General features: G+C 38.6%; 1 protein-coding gene across 1 annotated transcript in view; it reads right to left on the bottom strand.

Moving 5' to 3' along the window:
- Nucleotides 1-15,719: 15,719 nt before the first annotated feature.
- The window catches only part of dcc (DCC netrin 1 receptor), a 145,666-nt gene continuing 141,878 nt past the window's right edge, over nucleotides 15,720-19,507 (bottom strand). Inside the window, exon 23 of the mRNA XM_085461002.1 lies at nucleotides 15,720-16,656. Coding sequence (XP_085317128.1) covers nucleotides 16,567-16,656 — 90 coding nt within the window. The 3' untranslated portion in view covers nucleotides 15,720-16,566. The remainder of the gene's footprint in view (nucleotides 16,657-19,507) is intronic.

Here is a 19,507-nt window from a genome sequence, read left to right as displayed (position 1 = left end):
CTATTTATTTGTTATTGTTTGAATATACTCTGACTTTTCTACTGTAACGGTTTAAAAGACAAGCAAGCCACAAAAGAGGACACAAGTAGGTAAAAGCTTAAATCCCCTTAAATGCCTTTTATTACTAAGCAAGAACCATTCACAGGAGGTCAGTGAAATCAAACAGGACACAGACAAGAACTGGATTGTCAGTGACAGGTGGTGAACAAAAGAGGGAAACTTAAAAATGACCTAAAGTAAAATCCAGGCAAGCCTGTGATTTTAAGTAAAGATAAAATAAGGAGTGAGTGAACAGAAAGCCAAACCATGACTCATATCCCATTCATCGCTTTTGCATTTGTGCATTTGCGTGGAGTTTCTGCTCCATTAAGTGCTATTCTAAGCCAACTAGCCATTAACAGCAACATGAACGTGTGAACAACATCCTGAAAGAGCAAGCAAGATTACTAGATTGACAGAGGTGCAGTAGTTTATAGCACTGTTGCCTCACAGGTCTACAACCACTACAAAAACATAAATCTTAGATTAACTGGTGGTTTTAAATTATCAGGTGTAAATGTGACAGAATGCCAACTTGATCAACTTGTACTCCACTTTCTGCCCCATTTAAGGATGTACAGGGTCCGACGTCCTCTCCAATTTGAACTGGATAGGCATTTAAGAAAATGGATGAAAGGATCCTGTAGATACTTTGTGTTCATGTTTGAAGAGTCTTTTTTGAAGGGTTATTTTTCATTTTTCTTTGTTGTAGTATAGTATAATAACAAACAGAAAAAGAAAATAATGACGCTGATTTTAAGTGGAGCATTTTGGGAAATGGTTTGTTATCGCCATTGCATATGCCTGAATGCATTTGAAAGAGAATAGACACATTTTTTTTCAGCAAGTGATGGATGATTTTAATACATCCATTTGATAGCAATATAAATCACAGCAGATGCTGATTGGAAGTTCTTGTTTCAGGGGAGAAAGGCAAGAGGGTTCCAAAGCTTGCTGGTGTATTTCTGCAGTACCACTTTAATAACAGGCCTTTCAGCAGCGGCAACATGATTTCACACAGCGTTGAACTCTTCAGTGAGTGGGAGGTTGTAGGCATTGGAACCGGCCTGTATATAAAAGATGAATGTGACTTCTGGGTATGAAAAATAAAGCCAAAGCAGTAGTGAATCAAAACTGCATTCTTTCTGGTGACCAGCAGGTGGCCAGGTCTGCTTTCTTGTTGAAAAAGTAACTTGATTCATGAGCTCATTGAGTTCATGCTCTCAGTCACCACTTTCAACACCACACTGAGCCTGGTTCAGCCAGGCTCAGTGTGAGTGTTCTTCCTGTTTAAATGGAGTTTTTCCTTCTCACTTGCATGCTCATAGAGGGCCATTTGAATTTTGGAGTTCCACTCTATTGTTGTAGGGTCTTTTGCAAGGCAAAAAAAGTACGAGATGACTGTTGTTGTGATTTGGTGCCATATAAATGAAACTGAATTGAACTGAAGTAAGTCAAGATGTGTCTGACAAAAGTTTTCATATCCACTAGGGAGTTGGTGTTCATTGGCACAATGGAATATGATATGTCTTTGGATACACATTTTAAACAGTTGTGGGTTATTTTTATTGTTTATTTTCATGTAATATGTTGTAATAAAGATACCTGTAGCAATAACACTTTATCATACTTTGGATTTGGCATATGGAAGCAAACAGAGCGTTCACCTGAAATGTAGGTGTTTTCTAAACTTACTCCCAGCTGAGACATGATGTTCTTTAGCTTGCTTACACTGTCTGAGTTTAATGGAGCACATTTTAAAAATGTGTTAATTTTTAAGTATTACAGGAGTGTGGATGCAGGTAAACTCTTAAAAAACTCAACAATCGCATGTTTGTATTCAAAGCTGCATCCCCTGCATTGGAAAACAGTTGGATCGTATCTCTAACTCAGCAGTTACTCCTTCGAAGTCACTGAAAGCTCCGACAGGAGCTTTGAAGTGTGGACAATTAGTCGATATTTAAACCTGTCCAAATCTCCACAGTAAGCTGAAGAATAAAATATCTATAGTTTCACAAGGCTAAATAGCACATGTCATCCTAGAGCATCACATTTAGAACAGGTTAAATAACATCTGTGTCACTGATTGATTTTTAGACAATGGTTTATTCTCTCTGATTTTGAGTTTTAGTTTTGCAGAAGTAAATATATAATCTTTTGTTGGAATTTTTCCAAACTGCTTTTGGCGACTAGTCTTCTTTTCAAACTGCCACAATATATTGTTCATAGAGCCTGTCGTTGATTACTTTGACCCTAAAGTTGATCAGCTGTTCATGACTGAATTTGAGGATTCTTTTTTCAATTCAATTAGCCTACTGGCTCTATGGTTAAAACAAACATAACAAATGAAGATGAAAGTCTAAGAAAACAAAACTACTACTACTATACCATCAGTAATCCCATCCGTTTGTCTTAGACAAGCATCAACCTCCAGGACCTGATAATACAGCCAATGCAGAACAGCTGCATTTCCTCTTATGACCACTTGAGGCTGCTCCAAAACTGAGTGAGTCTCCATTTACTCCCATGTTAAAACTTTACGCAAGTGTTTATGTTGGTGCCCTTTGAAACATTTCTGTGGGATTATCTGAATTTAAATATCTTAATATTATCTAAATACTATGACTGGCTGGCTTTCTCTTCTGAGATATATCTGCTCCATTTTGACAAGCGAAAATCTTGCTTATATTTGGAACTTAGAATTCAATGGGTGACGTTTCTGGCCTTAGATTTTGAAATCCTTTGCCCCCAGTTGTGGCAATCATGTTAATATCACATCAATGAGGATGTTTATGTGTGTGGCTGGGACAACAAAATTTTGACATGGGAGTTATTATTTAGCGTTAACATTTTTATACTACAATAAGAAGTGATTTATTACAAAAATAATGACAAAGGTACCCTAATGTTAATGATGATGATTTTCTTACCAAGTGTTTTTCTTTTCCTGGCAAAACTCATTTAAATTTGAGGCATTGTTGGTTTCCACTTATGCAGCCTCATTAAAACTTAACTGCGTGGTTGTGTTGCCATCTCCCTCCTGTTGCAAAACTAAAGAACAAATTAAAAACACAGGTTTAGGAAACAAGATCTGTAACTTATTCAATTACAGAAAAATCATGTAAATTTGAACAAGTGACATTTGGTGACAATAACTCAAACTGGATATGTTCTGACTTCTTCGACTTTTCTCTTTGTCATTTTCTGTTATTTCACTAGACTAGGTTAGACTTTTATTTTGAAAGATTGTTTTACCAACAAAATCAATTTAAAAAAAAAGGTGTTTCATAAAGATTTCTAAAAGTCACGTGTCCCATATGTAAGCTTTATTTTACATAAGTCAACCACTTCACTCAAGAGTGAGCAGTGCATCTTATTTAAAATGAATATTCAACTCACAGCACGTGTTGGTTTCTCTTGTCTTGAACTTAGCTTAGAACTCTATAATTTTCTTTTCTTTCTGAATCATCTAATCACTCAGACTGGACAGCAGTGGCCATCAGGCTGGCAGGCAGCAGATGGAGGCTCACATCTCAGCATGGAGGAAGGAGACAAGCTGTCAGACAGTTTATCCTGCAGTCCTGTCCTCAGCTAACAACCAGCTCACCACAGGCCTCCTTCATCCGCCTCGTCTGCCTGCAGACAGAAGCTGGCAGCTCGTCAGTCGACATGCAGAAGAGACAGTAGAACCAAACAGAATGCAGTAGAACTCTTCAAAAAAAACCTTTTGTGTTCTGTCCTAAAGTTCAGCATGTCCACACAGTTGAAATCTCCACAGCTCCACACAAATGGAGACATTTTTAGACGACACCTTTTCACCACAGAGCTCCATAATGGGTCAGATTGCAAATTCTGTTGCTGCTTTTGTTTTTCAGTAGGAGTCAGGAAACAACTTGTAGGTGGGTTACAGCTGCAGGTGGTTACAGATGCAGGTGGTTACAGATGCAGGTGGTTACAGCTGCAGGTGGTAACAGCGTACATATGACCAAGTGCCATATATGTAGTACTGTGCAAAAGTCATGAATCATCACTTTTTTTCCTTAGTTTGATTGGAAACTGAGAAATAGTTGCAGAAATGTATTAAAAAATGCTAACATACATGGAAATATATATATATATATATATATATATATATATATATATATATATATATATATATTTAAAAGGCAAAAATAGAGTTTTTACAATTCTCACAAGATTAAAAGTTAATATTTGGCATGGCCATTATTCTTTATCACATTATGAGCTCTCTAAGGCAAGGATTCTCGAAGTTTCTTTAAGTGCCCTTCAGGAAAGGTTTCCAGGCTTCTTGATGCACAATCAAAGCTCCTCTTTGAATGTTGGTCACCTTTTGTGCTCGTCAAGATGATTCCACACTGCTTTAATAATTTTGAAGCAGTGTGGGCTCTGGGCCCTATCCATGACTCACATGCCTGCACATTTTCTATCCAGGCATGCTTTTGGTACATTGACTGTGTGTTCAGGGTCATTGTCATATCAAAAAATTAAGCTATTGATAATCAGATTTGCATGGGGGATCAAAATCTGACAATATATTTCTGTCTTTATAATTCCAGCAATTTTGGCACAATCCCTAATACCACAGGCTAAATTGGAGCCAATGGTGATCATCTTAATCAGTAGTTTTGTTATGTACATGTTAAAACGAATCAGTATCTGCACATTACAGAGCTCTTAGACTTGTTCCACTACAGATGCCCCAGATCCCTTCACTGACTCGTGTGAGTTCAGCACATTCAGACTTTCCTGTAATAATAATCAGTTTCTGTTCTAAACATGTAATATCAAATTACTTTTTAGCATAGCTAAGAGATGTTGATGTGTTTCTATACCCGTAGGTCCCTTGCCCCTGTACTGTATGATCTAGATATAGCTCTGATGTTACTTTGGGTTTGTCCATATTGAGTGAAAGATCAAGGTTTGAGATAAAAGAGTCCCTTCACTGCCATGCTTACGACATAGTCTAAATTAAAATAGATGATATGAGACTTTGTTTAAACTCTCTTAAAGCTATGTCAGGTTTACTACTGATAATATGTCTGATAACAGCTACACATTTCCTCATTGCCTTGATTTAGTGATTGAAAATCATAATGCAGTCTTGCCTTATGGTACATAATTGGCACGTTTGGCTGCTTCAGCTGTGCCAAAGACCCCTGGAGGAGTCTTTTTTGAACTCAGTTGTTTTACCCTTTTGAACTGTTTCCCTGTATGACATGCTGCACTGCTGAGCTTTTTAAAACCTAACCCTATAACACATTCTCATACCAGGGCGTCAGATACTGCCAAGTCTTTTAGTTGGTGTTAGTGCCTTCGTGCACCTTTTTATCCTCTTAAACTCCACATTGGAAGGGCACCGTGTAGTAAGTCAGAAGTTTGTCAGTCAGGAAAATGTGGTTCGTAGTAGCAGACGGACTATCATGAGCAGGGAGCATTTCCCTGCGGCCTGATGGCTGTTTGGCCTATGTGAACTTTAGCAGTCCTATTATTGAAAGTATAGATGAGGTACTGAACACGTAACCAGTCAGTCACAACTGTTATCTATAAACTTTATGCTCTTGCCACAGACAAAAGGGTCAATGTGTATGCTTCTCTCTCTTGGTAAGGTACACAGTGTCTACTTGATTCTCTACACGTAATGTTACACAGGTCCTGGTGTAACAAGAGGTTAAGAAATGGTGGAGGAGAGAGGCAGAAAATAAATAAGAGGTGTGGCTAAATGCTGAAATGTCAGTTAATGAGGTCAATGTTTGTGTGTTTCTGATACTCTATCCCGATCTTTGACTATAAAAATAATCATTTGAAGCTTTGCACTCACTCACTGTATCTCATTGTCTTTTTAAAAGATGCAGGTTGATTTTTTTGTGTTTCAGCATCTGGTTGGGGTGTTCTCATAGCCCGAACAGATTTTGATCACTCAGGTTCTCGGTTCTCCTGAGTGTGTTATTTGGATAACTTTCGTCTGTGATAAACATATAGTGGATGATTCTTCGCCTTAGAAGAATCACTATATTTACTATTAGTAGGAGTTAAAGTGGGCTAGAAGTGGCTTCAGAAGTGTGTTTCTGCACCTTCAGTTATTAAGCAACTAAATTTGATGGGCAGGATTAGTGCCTGTTACTTTTGGCTGAGTTAGTCTTGCGTGTGGTGCAGCCTGGTGCACCAGGCAATATTTGCTTAGTCATAAGAATCCCACAGTATCTCCACATATCCTTCTTTTTTCCCCTTCTCATTCATATCTGTTCATGGTGCACATACAAATAAAGTTGGGGCACTGAAGCACCAACAAGAGTGGACATAAACAGCTTAATGTTTTGTTGGAAAGAAATTTCAAATGTACCTTGTCAGATAGGACACAAACATCACCAAGTACAATTTCTGTTTCTGTGCAGTGTGTTGAAAATGTTCGAGCTAACATGTGATGCTCTAAGATGTCAATATAGCTCATTAAATGTGATTATCTTAGTGGATTCAGTTGGCTAAAGCCACAAAGAGCAGTGGATATCACAGTAGCATCACAGATCAGCTGGTCACAGTCTGTATACAATAAAAAATATTTCAGACTTTTAAAAAAAATTTATTTGGCTTATTTCTAAGTAATTCATTACCCCACACCCATTGTTAGGATTCCCCTTCATCCACATCGCACTTTAACCTCTGATAATTAGTATTGAAGAAATTCAGTTAAATATGTTCATAATGTCTTAAAAAGAAATCTATTGTTTTTTTTGTGCATCATAATTCTGGTTGCAGACTCTGCGTCTGACCTCCATTTACTATTATTTTGAGTTTAATAAATTGGTCAAAAACAGACAACCGGCAGACTAACAGCACTTTTTTCAATACTAGACAGCCAATAATATCAAGTGAATAATATGAAGTAAATTCCTTAAACAGCCTTAAATAACACACAGGTTTAGCCTGAGTGGCCTGGCATGGAATCAAATTCACAGCCTGAATTACTGTTTCACTCGACCTCTATTGGTTTGTGTCACATTTTAAGCTGTCTACTTCCCCTCTCACTCTGTGAATAAGTGTAGGAAAAGATCGAGGTTGGGATTAAAATACGTACCTTCACAACATTAATCCTGCATGCTGGGAAAAAAACAAAAAAGCTTAAATGTGATGCCAAAGGATGCTTTACGGGTACTAAAATGTGAAAACCGATAGTGAGAGACCTGACTTAGTGTTGCCGTAACTCTGTCACCACATCAACACACTGTAAGATGTCCTGGATCCCCTGGAGGATGCTCTGTAAGATGACAGCAGCAACAAAACACAGCATATTCCAGTTAAGGACAATTTCCTTTCTAACTATAGCCTGATGGATCATTCTGACACTAACTGTATAATGGGCTATGACAGACTCCCCTTGAGTCCTATGCAGCCTTTCCTCATGCATCAGGTTGAGTAAGGTGAAGTCTCACCCTGAAATTTTGTAGTTAATTTTGTTGTGACTCGGTTTTTAAGTCTCCGTAACATCTATTATACACACATTTGGTTGTGTGGTGAGTAATCGGGCACATTAACAGGATGTTTGTTTTTGTATCAAAACTTTATTTATCAAACAAAAAGAATGCACCATTGAAATAACATTTCTATAAAAAAGGACCATGGGACTGTTCTACAGTGCATTACAAAACCAGCAATTGTATACAACATTGTGGATAGAAACTTCGCTTTACTTTGTCTTCATCATCATCATCCACTTTCCCCCCTTCACTTAAATGAACAAAATGTACACTCTTAAATATTGCAGTCACTAAGCTAATTTGGTTATAATGAGTCTTGGACTTTTTTTTAAAGGATGAAGTTAAATGTATTTACTCTGAATCGTCCATCTGTCGGCTCCTCTGTCCAACAATGATGTTCTGGAAATGAAGTAATTGTCTGTGTGAGAGGAGATAAGGGTCGTTTTAATTTGGTCCCTTTCGCCCTGAAGAGATGAGGTCCACATCATTCGGGTTTTTTTCTACTCTATTATTTTCTTTTTGTAAGCTTTTGGCCTCAAACTGTCTGCCATGGAGCTGACGGAGATGGTTTCACACGACACCAGACCTCTCTTAGTCACCACATCCCTGACCAACTTTATTTTTTCTATTATTTAACCCTCCCTTTTCTTATTTTATTTTTTTCACCGTGTAATTTGTCCATTTTTTGATCCTCAATGGGTCCCACACAGGAGTGAAGCGCCCAAAGAAAGAAGTTAATGAAGTCGAGTTTCCCTTTGAAATGTGGGAGGTGAGCTGAGCCAGTTTCCACCTTATCAAGTCTGCTTGGTGTTTCTGAGTTTCACACAATTGACACTATACTAGTTCACAAGGAGCCTTCACTCGTACAGGACCTTCCCGGTGTGTTTCACAGGTTTTAGTCCATTAACTACAAAGAGCACTGGTTTTTCTTTCCTGCAGAGCATCAGCTTTTACTCTGATTTCCTGCCTTCCAGGCTGCCATTTAATGACACCTTTGTGAGCAAAGATATGCTGAAGTCATCCAGAAATGCAGCTGAAAGCATTTAGAACATTCTTTGTGGCGGTGCATTCAGAGACACTCAGACATATGAGAAGAAGTCATCATATTTGCCTTAATAGAGAGATGTAAAGTTTGACCAGTAGTGCTGGTCAGTATTCAATGATCTTTTATAGTTATAGTGAGGTATCAGTCTCCAGATGAGTAATCAGTAATCAGAGTAATCAACCAACCCAATGATACCTACTGGAAGAAGAAAAATACATTTAAAAATAAAGGGGATCTGAAAGTGTTCTACTATAATTGAAATAAGGAGTATGTAAAACACATATGGCGCTTTACTTGTCCTTAAATAATTATTCTTTTTATAATTTCATAATGATTCCATTTGAAACATTGGTATGTCTCTAACAATCAAATCTGAGTGAACACTTAACGTAACCCAACATCTGGTTTGTTTTTTGATATAGTCAGTTTTTTTAAAGAGAAAAATTGTCAATACAAGAATAAAAATGTGAGCACATGAAAAAAATCAGTTACTGAGGTGAAAGATTTTTATTCTATAGATGCCATTGTCAAATATATCATATATCATGTCTGAGTTTGTCCAAAGGCACCGTTTGTACTACTGTCAGACGATTAGTGTTGACTCAAGCACACCACAAAGTTAAGTCCTGCCCATGATAACTGCACTCTGCAAGCTGCTTTGCAACCCACCTTCACTGCAGCTTTAATCCATGCTGTATCTGGATTGACCAGTGTCATATCTGCTGTCGGTACCAGCTGCTCTGTTCTTGCTGCTGCTCAAGAATGGAGAGCCATACAACTAAATACAAATTACTCCATTTAGTAGTGAACACTTTCCTGCAGCTCAACTCAAGCTTCAGTTTTAATGTCACGATGAAACACACTTCACGTCAGCTCCACTCAGGTGCCTCTCTCTTTGCCCCAGATTTGGATTTCCTGGCTCCAAATAGTGGGCAAAGAATAAAACTTAAATGTGACCCTGCGGCGGGTCTGCTGTAACTATGAAGAAGAACTGCATAGATGCGATCGGAGCCCTGCCATCCAGATTTCGGACTGACAATAAACAGAAATCGGAGGTGACTGCATCTCCTTGGAACGAGGAATCACGGTGGCAAACAGAATGCTTCGTCAAGGAATGTAAATAGGCAACAATATAAAAAAAAATACTGAAACCTTTTAAGGCAGTAACCTAAAATAAGAAAAATAAAACACTGCTTCAGTCCTCTTTTTTAATTTTTGTTCTTTGCTAATCTAAATGCACATTTGCAGAAATATCACATGGTTATAAATAATAGATTTAAAGAGCACTCGAAATAAAGTAATAATAGTAATAATATATTAAATTTGATTATAAAAAAGTTACTTCTACTCTAGTGGAACTGTACACTGTAAAAAAAAAAAAGGAGCTTTTTAAAAATGTAGTTCTGCTGCAGCAATGTTTTTCTCCACAGTAAAATACACACGAAGCAAAAACCCAACTTCTGGCTGTTAGGAGATGGGGTGAGGGTGGGGTCAGACTCTTGAAGAAGAAAAGGTCCTTTTCAGTCCTTAGTCTCCTTTTTAGATTCCTGTGCACTGTTTAATTCACACTTGAAAAAGTGAAACTGGGCATTTTGTGTTGCACTGAATGATAAAATAAGATGATGACGTTGAGATGATGGTGATTCTTAGGCTGTTCCAGCATCAGATGAAGAAACTCTATTTCATAAAGCAATATTTGGGATCTTTTTGCGCATTGACAGTAAATCACAGGGTTTAGCTTTACATTTGACATTCAGATAAATTTATGTCCCCTTTAAGTAGACGTTTATTCTAACTGCCACAAATAAAAGCTTGCTCTTAACATGTTGTCCACACAGTCACAGTGTCTGCATCATTTAATCTCTCTCAATATTCTTGCCTGTCAACAAGTCCTCTAACCTAAATAACAATGTTGATACATTTGAAATATAACCGGAACATAAAAACAGATTTTTTTAAACCTATGTTTGGTTGGCTTTAGAGATAAAAATAAACTTTAGGAAGAGATTTAGCTTAAAATAGCGCTAAAGCAGCCTGGAATCAGAAAGAATTGCCACTTGTCCCCATCCACAGTCTGACAATACCTCCACTCTAGCTGATATTTGCAGGAGGGGAGCTTCAATTGTCTGTAGTCAAATACTAGAGGCCAACCTATCTGCCTCAATCTAATGTAATTTTAGGTCCACCGTGATGTGTAGACATGCTGACATTTTGGTCCCCCTGAATAATATTGATGTATTTTCTATATATGGATCAGAGTCCTACAGTCATGGCCAAAGATTTTGGTCATGACTGTATAGTCAATTCTCAAAGAGCTGATTTCACACTAGAAATCAACAGAAACCAGGCAAACAAAGTAAAAAAAAGTTGTAAAGTAAAATAAGTCTGAAATCTGAAAAATGAAAAAACAGGTAGAGTACAGGACGGTCCTACAGCTGTTACATGCCGATAACGTAAATTAAACTAATTTCCTTGCAAGTATTGGGAGAATACAGGCAGAATTTCTCCCCCCAAGTTTCTTAGTTCCTATAACTAAAGGTCAGCCAATACAGGTAATTTGTCAGGTATTAAGGCAAACATCACTGCACAGCAAAGGCCGTGGATCTTAAAGCTTGGTTACTGAAGGGAAAAAAATCTCTGAATAAGCAAAAAAAAAAAAGAGAAAGAAAAATCAGCTCATTTAATTCTTCTTTTAGAAATCTGGCCATTACACTGTTCTAAGTTAAGTAGGCGGATTTCCATAAAATGATCTTTGTTGCTGAAATAAAAGGACATTTAGGTTGAGTCTGAGAGGAAATGGTTTGTTTTGATGAACGCTTTCTGCATTATGAGTCACCGAGTGAGCCATTTGGGGGTACAGCATCTTGCACTGGAACATTTTGATAGACACGTTTGCCGTTCTGTGGATCCAAGCTTTGATATTTCAAGTACAGGACGATCCCTGCCATCACTGGATGTAGTACATCTGATGTGTCTGTGTTTCCCGGCAGGTGCTGAAAGGCTGCATCTGCGCTGCCAAAGTAAAAAAACAAACAAAAACAACTTTTCTTTTTTAGTTTCTCCCTTTAAAGGGACACGGGGCTTTTGGGATAAGTCCTCAGCAGAACAGCCCCGTCTCATCTGGTCCCCGTGTGTCGACTTTACAGGAGGAACAAATTAACATAACACAGAGCCCATTTTAACATTTCACAAAGACTTCAAATAAAGTGACTAAATATGGAGAAAGAAAAATAACACTGAAGTGAAAAGTATAGCTACAGAGAATGTCTTATTTATCTCAACGATGACAAAAACTCATGAAGGCGAATGACTGAGGATAAAAAAGTTAGGTGTTCTCTTTAAAGAACATTTCAAGTCACATCATTGGTATAAAGTCGGATTTTTGACAGCTGAGGGGAAAAACACCTATTTAAAGGTTTAATCAGCTGCTTATCCGTGCTACGTTTTATCTGAGTCCAACTGATTTCTCCTTCTAAGAGTTACCAAATGTCCTATGTAAACGCTACAGAGTGTACAGGTGTTTCATGAATTAGCTCGTGCCTAAAAACGTTCAAAGGTTTCAGCCCAACTGATTATTTCCGAGATCCTGCATCAGTTTTTAGACTGATTTCCTTCCTTCCAGGCATCCATTGGTTTCAGCTCAAGTTTATGAATTTCAAATAGTAGAGACTTCAAAGTGGAGGGGCTTTTGTAGGCCTGATACCTTGTGCATAAAGTATAGCAGGGCATCAGACAGACATCTGGAGACAAACCCATCGTTATGTAACTGAAGTATTCTTGATCAGATTAGTCAAAATATAATTTGAGCAAGCACTTTGACCTGATTTGGACTTATGGGCGGTCTACGAATTGAAAATATACAAAACTAATGGCAGTTGGAAACCAAAGAGTAGACATAAAAGATGGATGTTTCTTATAGGTTGAAAAGTGAAAACTAAGTGCCTTAAACCTGCTTTTTTTTTGTTCTAATGGCCATCAAACTCTGACCTTTGCCCAACTTCGCACTTGAAAACCTCAGTAAACGCTTTTCTAAAGAGGTTTTGAAATCAGCCACTAGTTTTGTATTTTGTTTTATATAGCTTGGTGTTGATTTTTGTAAGTTTGGGTCCAATTCAGTGTAAATAGACATTAAAGTAGCACATGCTGTAGGTAGTGGCGAATCCCTACTGCTCCTTGTTTTCAAAAACTGAGATCACAGTGGCTTAAGTGATGAGCGTGATGACTTAAAACGAGAGACAACTTCAGTGTCTATCTTTTGCATGTGGTCTATTACGGAAACAGCTGAAATTACAAGCCATTTCTAGGAAACTCAGAAGAAACAGTTATGAAATACAGATCAATTCTGCAACACTGACTAAAATAAAGTTGCTCAAATGCAAAGTGTGATGGCTGGCTGATGGATCCACCAGTTTAAAGACTCCTAGTACTGCTCAACTTAATTATTTTTTTACTTTTTGATTTAAGAGCTGTTCTGTAAGTTGACTTAAAGTAACCTGTGCAGTTGCTTCCATTTCCACTGACACATCATCTGAGTCACTGGATCAAAACCTGACAAGTTGGCAGTGATACGAAGGTCTGGAAACAATGTGTGCAAGCTGACTTTCACAAATGAAACAAACAAACGTCTGCCAGAAAGGTCCAGCTGGATGGATGATAATTGGAAAAGAAGATGTGATTCACATTTAATGGGTTAAAATGTGCAAATTCACCAGTAAGAGCAGTTAACTTTAATCATTCCTTCTTTTCTTTCCTTTTTGAAATGCCTTGTGTCAACAGGCCATTCGATTCAGAATTTATTGTTGAATCTGATTTTCTTATTTTTTTATAATCAAATTTTAGTCTGACCCCACAGCACAGGATTGTTCCGTCTCTACAAAGCTCTGCTCTGCAGAGAGGAGGGGAGGGGAGGAAGAGCAGAGTGAAATGGGGATTTTTCTCCGAGAACAGGCTGATGAGTTTGATCCCCTCACCGCCTGTCTGCCAGCGTTCGCTCGCTTTTCATACCCGCGCTCGCACTACCGAGATGTTACCTTTCCATCCCTTCCGTGCCCGGGACTTTTCTCCGCCGGCGTAACGGCCCAGCGAGCGTGAGCTTGAATCATAATATTTGAAACTACGTTATAATGAATTCACGGGCTCATTCCTCTGTGCCCTAACTCGCACATACAAACCACCCCTGAATATCAATTCATGGCTCTGCCTCTCTCTGTCTCCCTCAGGCTTTTTCCTTTTATCACAGAAAGATAAAGGTCTGTAAATTACAATATGGAGACTGGGGTGATGGAGTCAAATACAGAGCATACTGATTGCCTGTTTTTTTTTTCTCCCTACTGATTAATGAATCATTTGTCATTTTGAATTCCTGGTTTTCTGCAGGCAGACAAAATGACTATCCTTACCAGTCGTTTAGCCAGGTGGTCAAATGTGACTGTTACAGGTGGTGTAGTTCCACATACTTCCAATTATGTTGCAAGAATGAGGGGGTGATATTTAGAAAAACAGATTGCTGCAGCAGCAAAGAAAGAAGTGAGACCTTCACAAAAACTCCAGCGCAGATCAATTTGTTAGGATTTTTTTTTTTTTTTTACAGTGTACACCTTCTTCACTGTCCTAATGCCGCTTTTCACAAATATGATTTCTCTTTCAGAAAGAGAAACAAAAACATCCCCACCCATCTCACCTCCATCAAATTTTCAAAATCAGGTTCTCTGGCCTGCTGTCAATGCAAATGCAGTTGTTTTAAAGAACAGGGAGGTACATATGCTTTGCACTGATGCTACAGAGGACACCTTGAATGCAGTTGCTTCAGGTTTAAATTCCCTCTTTGCAATTTGTTTCCTCAGTCAACCTTTTCTTAAACGGCTTCTATTAAAACTACAAATGGCACAAAAGGGCTTCTTTATACCAGTTAACAAAGAATTTTTGAATTAAACTAAATGTCTGACATGTTCAAAGGCTGGAGGCTATCATATTTCACTGTGGTTAAAGTAGCTCTCTGCAGAAATGTGGTTAAAAAAACCTGACTTAAAAAAACTCAGCTCTGACAGGACATCAAATGTAAAAATATACTTTGTGGATTATGCATTATTTGTGTTGATCTTTTTGTCACATTTTCTCTTATCGTTTTTTGTATAAAAACAGAACCACCTGAAGAAAACTCTAAGTGAAGCTGACGGTTTTGCCATTGTTCCAGGTGGTTGATCAAGGTCGGCAGAGGTACACTCGTGTTTGTCTCATGAAAAATAAATATGGATTCATCAAAAGCAAGCCCAGATACAGCACACTCACATCCAGCCAGACACTGTAAAATGGCACAGTGAAAAAATAAACAATGACAGAGATCTGTCTCATCAGTCGTCATCAGTGGCTGCCCCATCATCTCCAACCCCAATAAAAACATTAATAATAAAGGTAACATCAAATCTCTTTTTCTTCCATTTTTGACAAGAGCAACACAGCGCCCTGCTGTGGTTGCTTTGAAGCTAATTATGCATACAACTTAATGACAGAAAACAAAATTATTGTTTTGTGATCTCAGAGTCAAAACTGTTGTCTTATGATCATGACTTAATTACCCTTTTCTCGATTTTGGTAGTGCTTATTATGTTTTTGATAGAATAACCATGATTCAGTGAGTGTCCTACAAAATGTATCTTTGGTGAACACGTGAACTAGTGTCCCAAAGACCAACAGCACTGATATTCACAGACTGTAACCCTTCTTTAGTCCTCCAGACAACAGGGGGGCGATGCTGCACTTTGCGACTAACATGTTTAGAGTGACTGAACATACGTTTGACATGAACAATTGCTGTATTTCAACCGGAGACATTTCTTTGTTCCACAATGGAATTGATCATCTCAAACCAGCTCCACCTTGTTCCTCAAATCGTATCTTTTTCACCCACTTCAAGTCCATTTTTAGGCCAGACTTGAACAACTAGCAAAAAAAAGTTACAGTAAGCTTTCAGAGATGAGAATTTGGCAACGACACAAGTCCTTGTGGGTAAATATTGGACATTTTCTGCGTTAGGGAGAGTAAAGGCTTGGTCAGGAGCAGCAACCAACTGTGGGAGTCTAAAGAGGTTTTTATACAGTCCTGTAAGAAAAAGTTAGTAGAATCCAGATCCAGATGATTCAGACCAGACTTTACAATTTTAATCTCAAGACCCAGAACGTGGAAGGGTATCTTGGGCTTGGGTGATGTGTGTTTCAGTCAAATCATACTGTTTTGTGTAAGACAGAAAAAGATAAACGATGAGAAAAAATGTCGTAGTGAATCACCTCGCTCTGTTATAACAGACAACCTTGAATCCACATGAAAAAAAAAAGTTTTGTTGAAACTTTGGTGGCTGAGGATGTATTTTCCATTTCTCACTTAGGTTTGTGTTGCATTTTCAAACCATATGCACATCCCGTAAATGCGCAAAGTTGGAATACCCAAAGAAAAAGAAAAGACAAAACGGAGTGGCGATAATGAAAAATAAGTGAGGTACAGTCACAGTAACTGAGTTGAAGATAACTCAGCGGAGAAGGATGCTAATAAATATCACAAATAAGAGAAACAGGAGGGATCTTGTAATTTTGTCTTCTTTTTTTGTGATAATCCTTTCCCCCTGTTTCATTAAGTCGAGGCGCTAGGCATTGGGTTTTTTTAGTTTTGTGTTTGAGGTTGAGGGGTCTAAAGGGGTTTCAGTTTAAACTCCTAAAGACGCCCCTCAACACTGGTCCTGTTCTTGATGCTGTGTGCTGTAGTGTTTATCCTCTTTCGAATTTCCTTTTTCCAATCCCGGTCCCAGTGGATAGTAGCCAAGACCAGTAGAAACCAAACAGACTTAACCCAGCACAAACGGAGATCTGATTCCACAGAGGCATCTTTAAACCCAGATTGACCTGTTGGTGCCTTGAAAGACCAGACAACAGGTGACATCGAGGCTTGAAGAAGGGTTCCAGACTAGGCCGTGATTCAGGGCCGGGCCGGGCTCAGATGTTAGAAGGCGGAGCCTGTTATGGCATTGAGTTGCTGCATCAGCCCTTCTAGACTGGCCATCTGCTCTGACAGGTCATCTTGCTCATAAATCTGAAATATAAAGAAATAAAACAGAGTTTAATAGCTTTATAAAATCATGGACCATTGTGTGTCAAAACTACATACAGTAGATACAGTTTAAAGAAAAGCTATCAAGCTATAATTGTGAACCAACCGATCCACCACTGAGGGTAAGTATGTATGAGGCAGATTCAAACATATGTATTTCAGGCTTGAGGCTACACCAAAGCCCCCCCAGGATCGATCCACTGTATTTTTCTCTCAAACTAGTTCCAAAATAACTAAGGATGGATATCTGCATTGTTGCTCAGGTGCTTGTTAGCACTGACCACAAGCTTGTGTATGAAAGCCGTTCAGTAGTCATGTTGTGACGAGTTCAGATATCAGTTTGATCATACCACCAAATTCTACTGAAATATTTTGTAGACATGTGCTTCTTCGTTGGTAGTGTGACCAAATCAGTCCTGGCTTCTGCACTTCATGTTCTCATAAACAAACATCCTAATGATCATCGCCTGCCAACAGACCAGAAAACAGTTAGGCTTTAGTTAATTACCCAAAGATCAAAACTTAACCTCCTACAATCCAAAGCAGCTACCAACCCTACTGAAAGTTAAGCAGCTTTTTACAAAAATGCTGCTTTCCAGTTTCAGCAAACTTGATTTAAAAAATGCTTAATAATGAAGATAGTATTTGGGTGATAAATAATCCTGGACTTTATTTTTTGCTCTGTTACAAATATGTATTTTTTAACAGTATGTCAGTGACTGAGTACACTTCAGTTTGGTGTTAGTTTCTTGCATACATGCAATTTGCATGCAATGTGCTCACAAATGCTTGTAAAAATGGCTGAACTACTCCTGAGCCACACTTTGGTAGCACCAGTGTGATTGTCACTTCAGCTGACAGCACTGTTAGCAGCCGTGGAAGCAAGACATTCTGTGGGGCGTTATGGGTTTTATTACAAAACTATGTCCTGAAAGCACACTCTTCATGGGGAGGCTGAATATGGGCTACAGACTGACAACTCAGCACTAGTTATGTAAAACCCAAACATGTGAAAATCATCCACTTGTCAACCAATTTTCTTGTGGATGTAACCACTTTCTTGAACTGCCAGCCGTATTACGGCTTAATTTAGCTCCAAAACCTAATATTGTAAATCCATCAGTTTACTAAGACAACAAACAAGAGGTCAGCTTATTTGGACCTTTTCTCTGAGAACAGGAAAAGCTACACATTTAGGCTGTGAAAGGACATAAATCACACCTTTTTCACTGCTGAAAACCATTTCCCCAGCCATACCTTTAAGAGGCTTAATGTGTTTCTTCTGCACTCTTTGATGCATTCATTCATTTTTGTGCGAGTCAACTTGCACAGTGTCGTAAGTGGCTGCAAATACCTAATCTATCACAGTGAACCTCGTGTCTGATTTGGTTTCTGTCAAGAGTTCAGTTATTGTTGCCTGGCAGTGCAGTGCAAACTTTTCAATATGCACTTATAACTGAATAAAATAAAAGGTGACTCCGTGTTGACTGTGATGGATTATCTATCAGCAGCAGGTTTCAAGTCTCTGCAGTCTGACTGATGTGGAACCAATGGCTGCCTGAGGGAGGGAAATCAGAGTAAAAAGTTGGACAGCGATCAACAGGAATTCAAAGTTCACAGGATTTCTAGTTAATGGGCTTAATCAAGAATAAAACCAGCAATAATGAGCTTAGCTAACAGTTCTCCCCCGAGACGACTGCATCAAATGTGTTAGAGTTGTTGCTGTCACTGGTCTGCAAGTGTTTCCAAGGATGCGGCACACTTATAGAGTGAATGGCTTCACTTAAATATCCTGCAAATGTGTGATCACTGTGTAATGGCCTGTTCTGTCCGACTATACAAACTGTCACCTCTCAGTGTGCCAACTTAAGTGCCTTCATCTGTGTGCGTGTGTGACAGTCAAGTGCTCGTCTCTCACAGACACACATTCTCGGCGTGTTATATTGAGCGTGGCCTTCATGCAGAGTTTGTCCTTGCAGCTGAAAAAAAAAATTCAATATTCTCCTCAGTGTGCTGTGGAAAACCGATAAAGGCCCTGTGGAGATATTTCTCACACTTTAATCGAAAAATTTTGTCAATGTACAAGACCCTCAATTTATATACTTGTAAAGAATTAGTGTTGTACACAGTCAGTCCTTCATTATACGGCAGCGACTCTATATAAATATGACTGCAGAACTCCAGTGCATATGCTTGGCTTTCTGAATTGACCCCCTTAAGCCACATACAAGTAGTCAATGTAATCTTTAGCAAACTGCAGATGGACAACAGATTTCTTTGTCTCCTTCCAGCCCTGTGATGCACACCATTGTTGTGCATTCTGTTCCCCTGACAGGGGAATCATTGACGTTAATATCAGCCTCTGTGTTATAGAGAACTTTAGTTTCTTAGAAACTTTTGGGGTTCCTTTGTGACCTTGCAGATCCTCCTGTGGAGCACAACAATGCTCTTGAAAATCCTTCAGCTGCACACAGTCAGTCTGTCAGTGGACTGCTGGGTCGAAAATCCTCAAGGACTGTTTAAAAATCCTTCACAGCCAAAAAAACCCCAACAACCACTCTTTTTATTAGGTATTCAAAAATTGTCGTTGCCTGTGCCATCATGCGCTTGTTCACACACATTTTGAAAGATATCAGATCAGGTAATCATCCCCTTAACTGCTAACATGCGACTATACTGTCATCTTCCAATTTACTGTTAATTCTAATTCTGTACAATATTGGAGAAATGACCAGGTCTGCTTAACAGAGGTGGTGTCCAACTTTGTGGGCTTGTGTTCGGTCATATTGATGCAGAATCTGAAAGCTTTCTCAAATATTTTTATACAACATTT

This window comes from Copadichromis virginalis, linkage group LG7 (assembly GCF_057382275.1).
Source record: "Copadichromis virginalis isolate Kocher_CV1m ecotype Utaka linkage group LG7, C_Virginalis_male_GT1.1, whole genome shotgun sequence".
Classification (NCBI taxonomy): Eukaryota; Metazoa; Chordata; class Actinopteri; order Cichliformes; family Cichlidae; genus Copadichromis; species Copadichromis virginalis.
The sequence above is the reverse complement of the archived record's forward strand: the minus strand, read 5'-3'. Positions and strand labels throughout refer to the sequence as shown.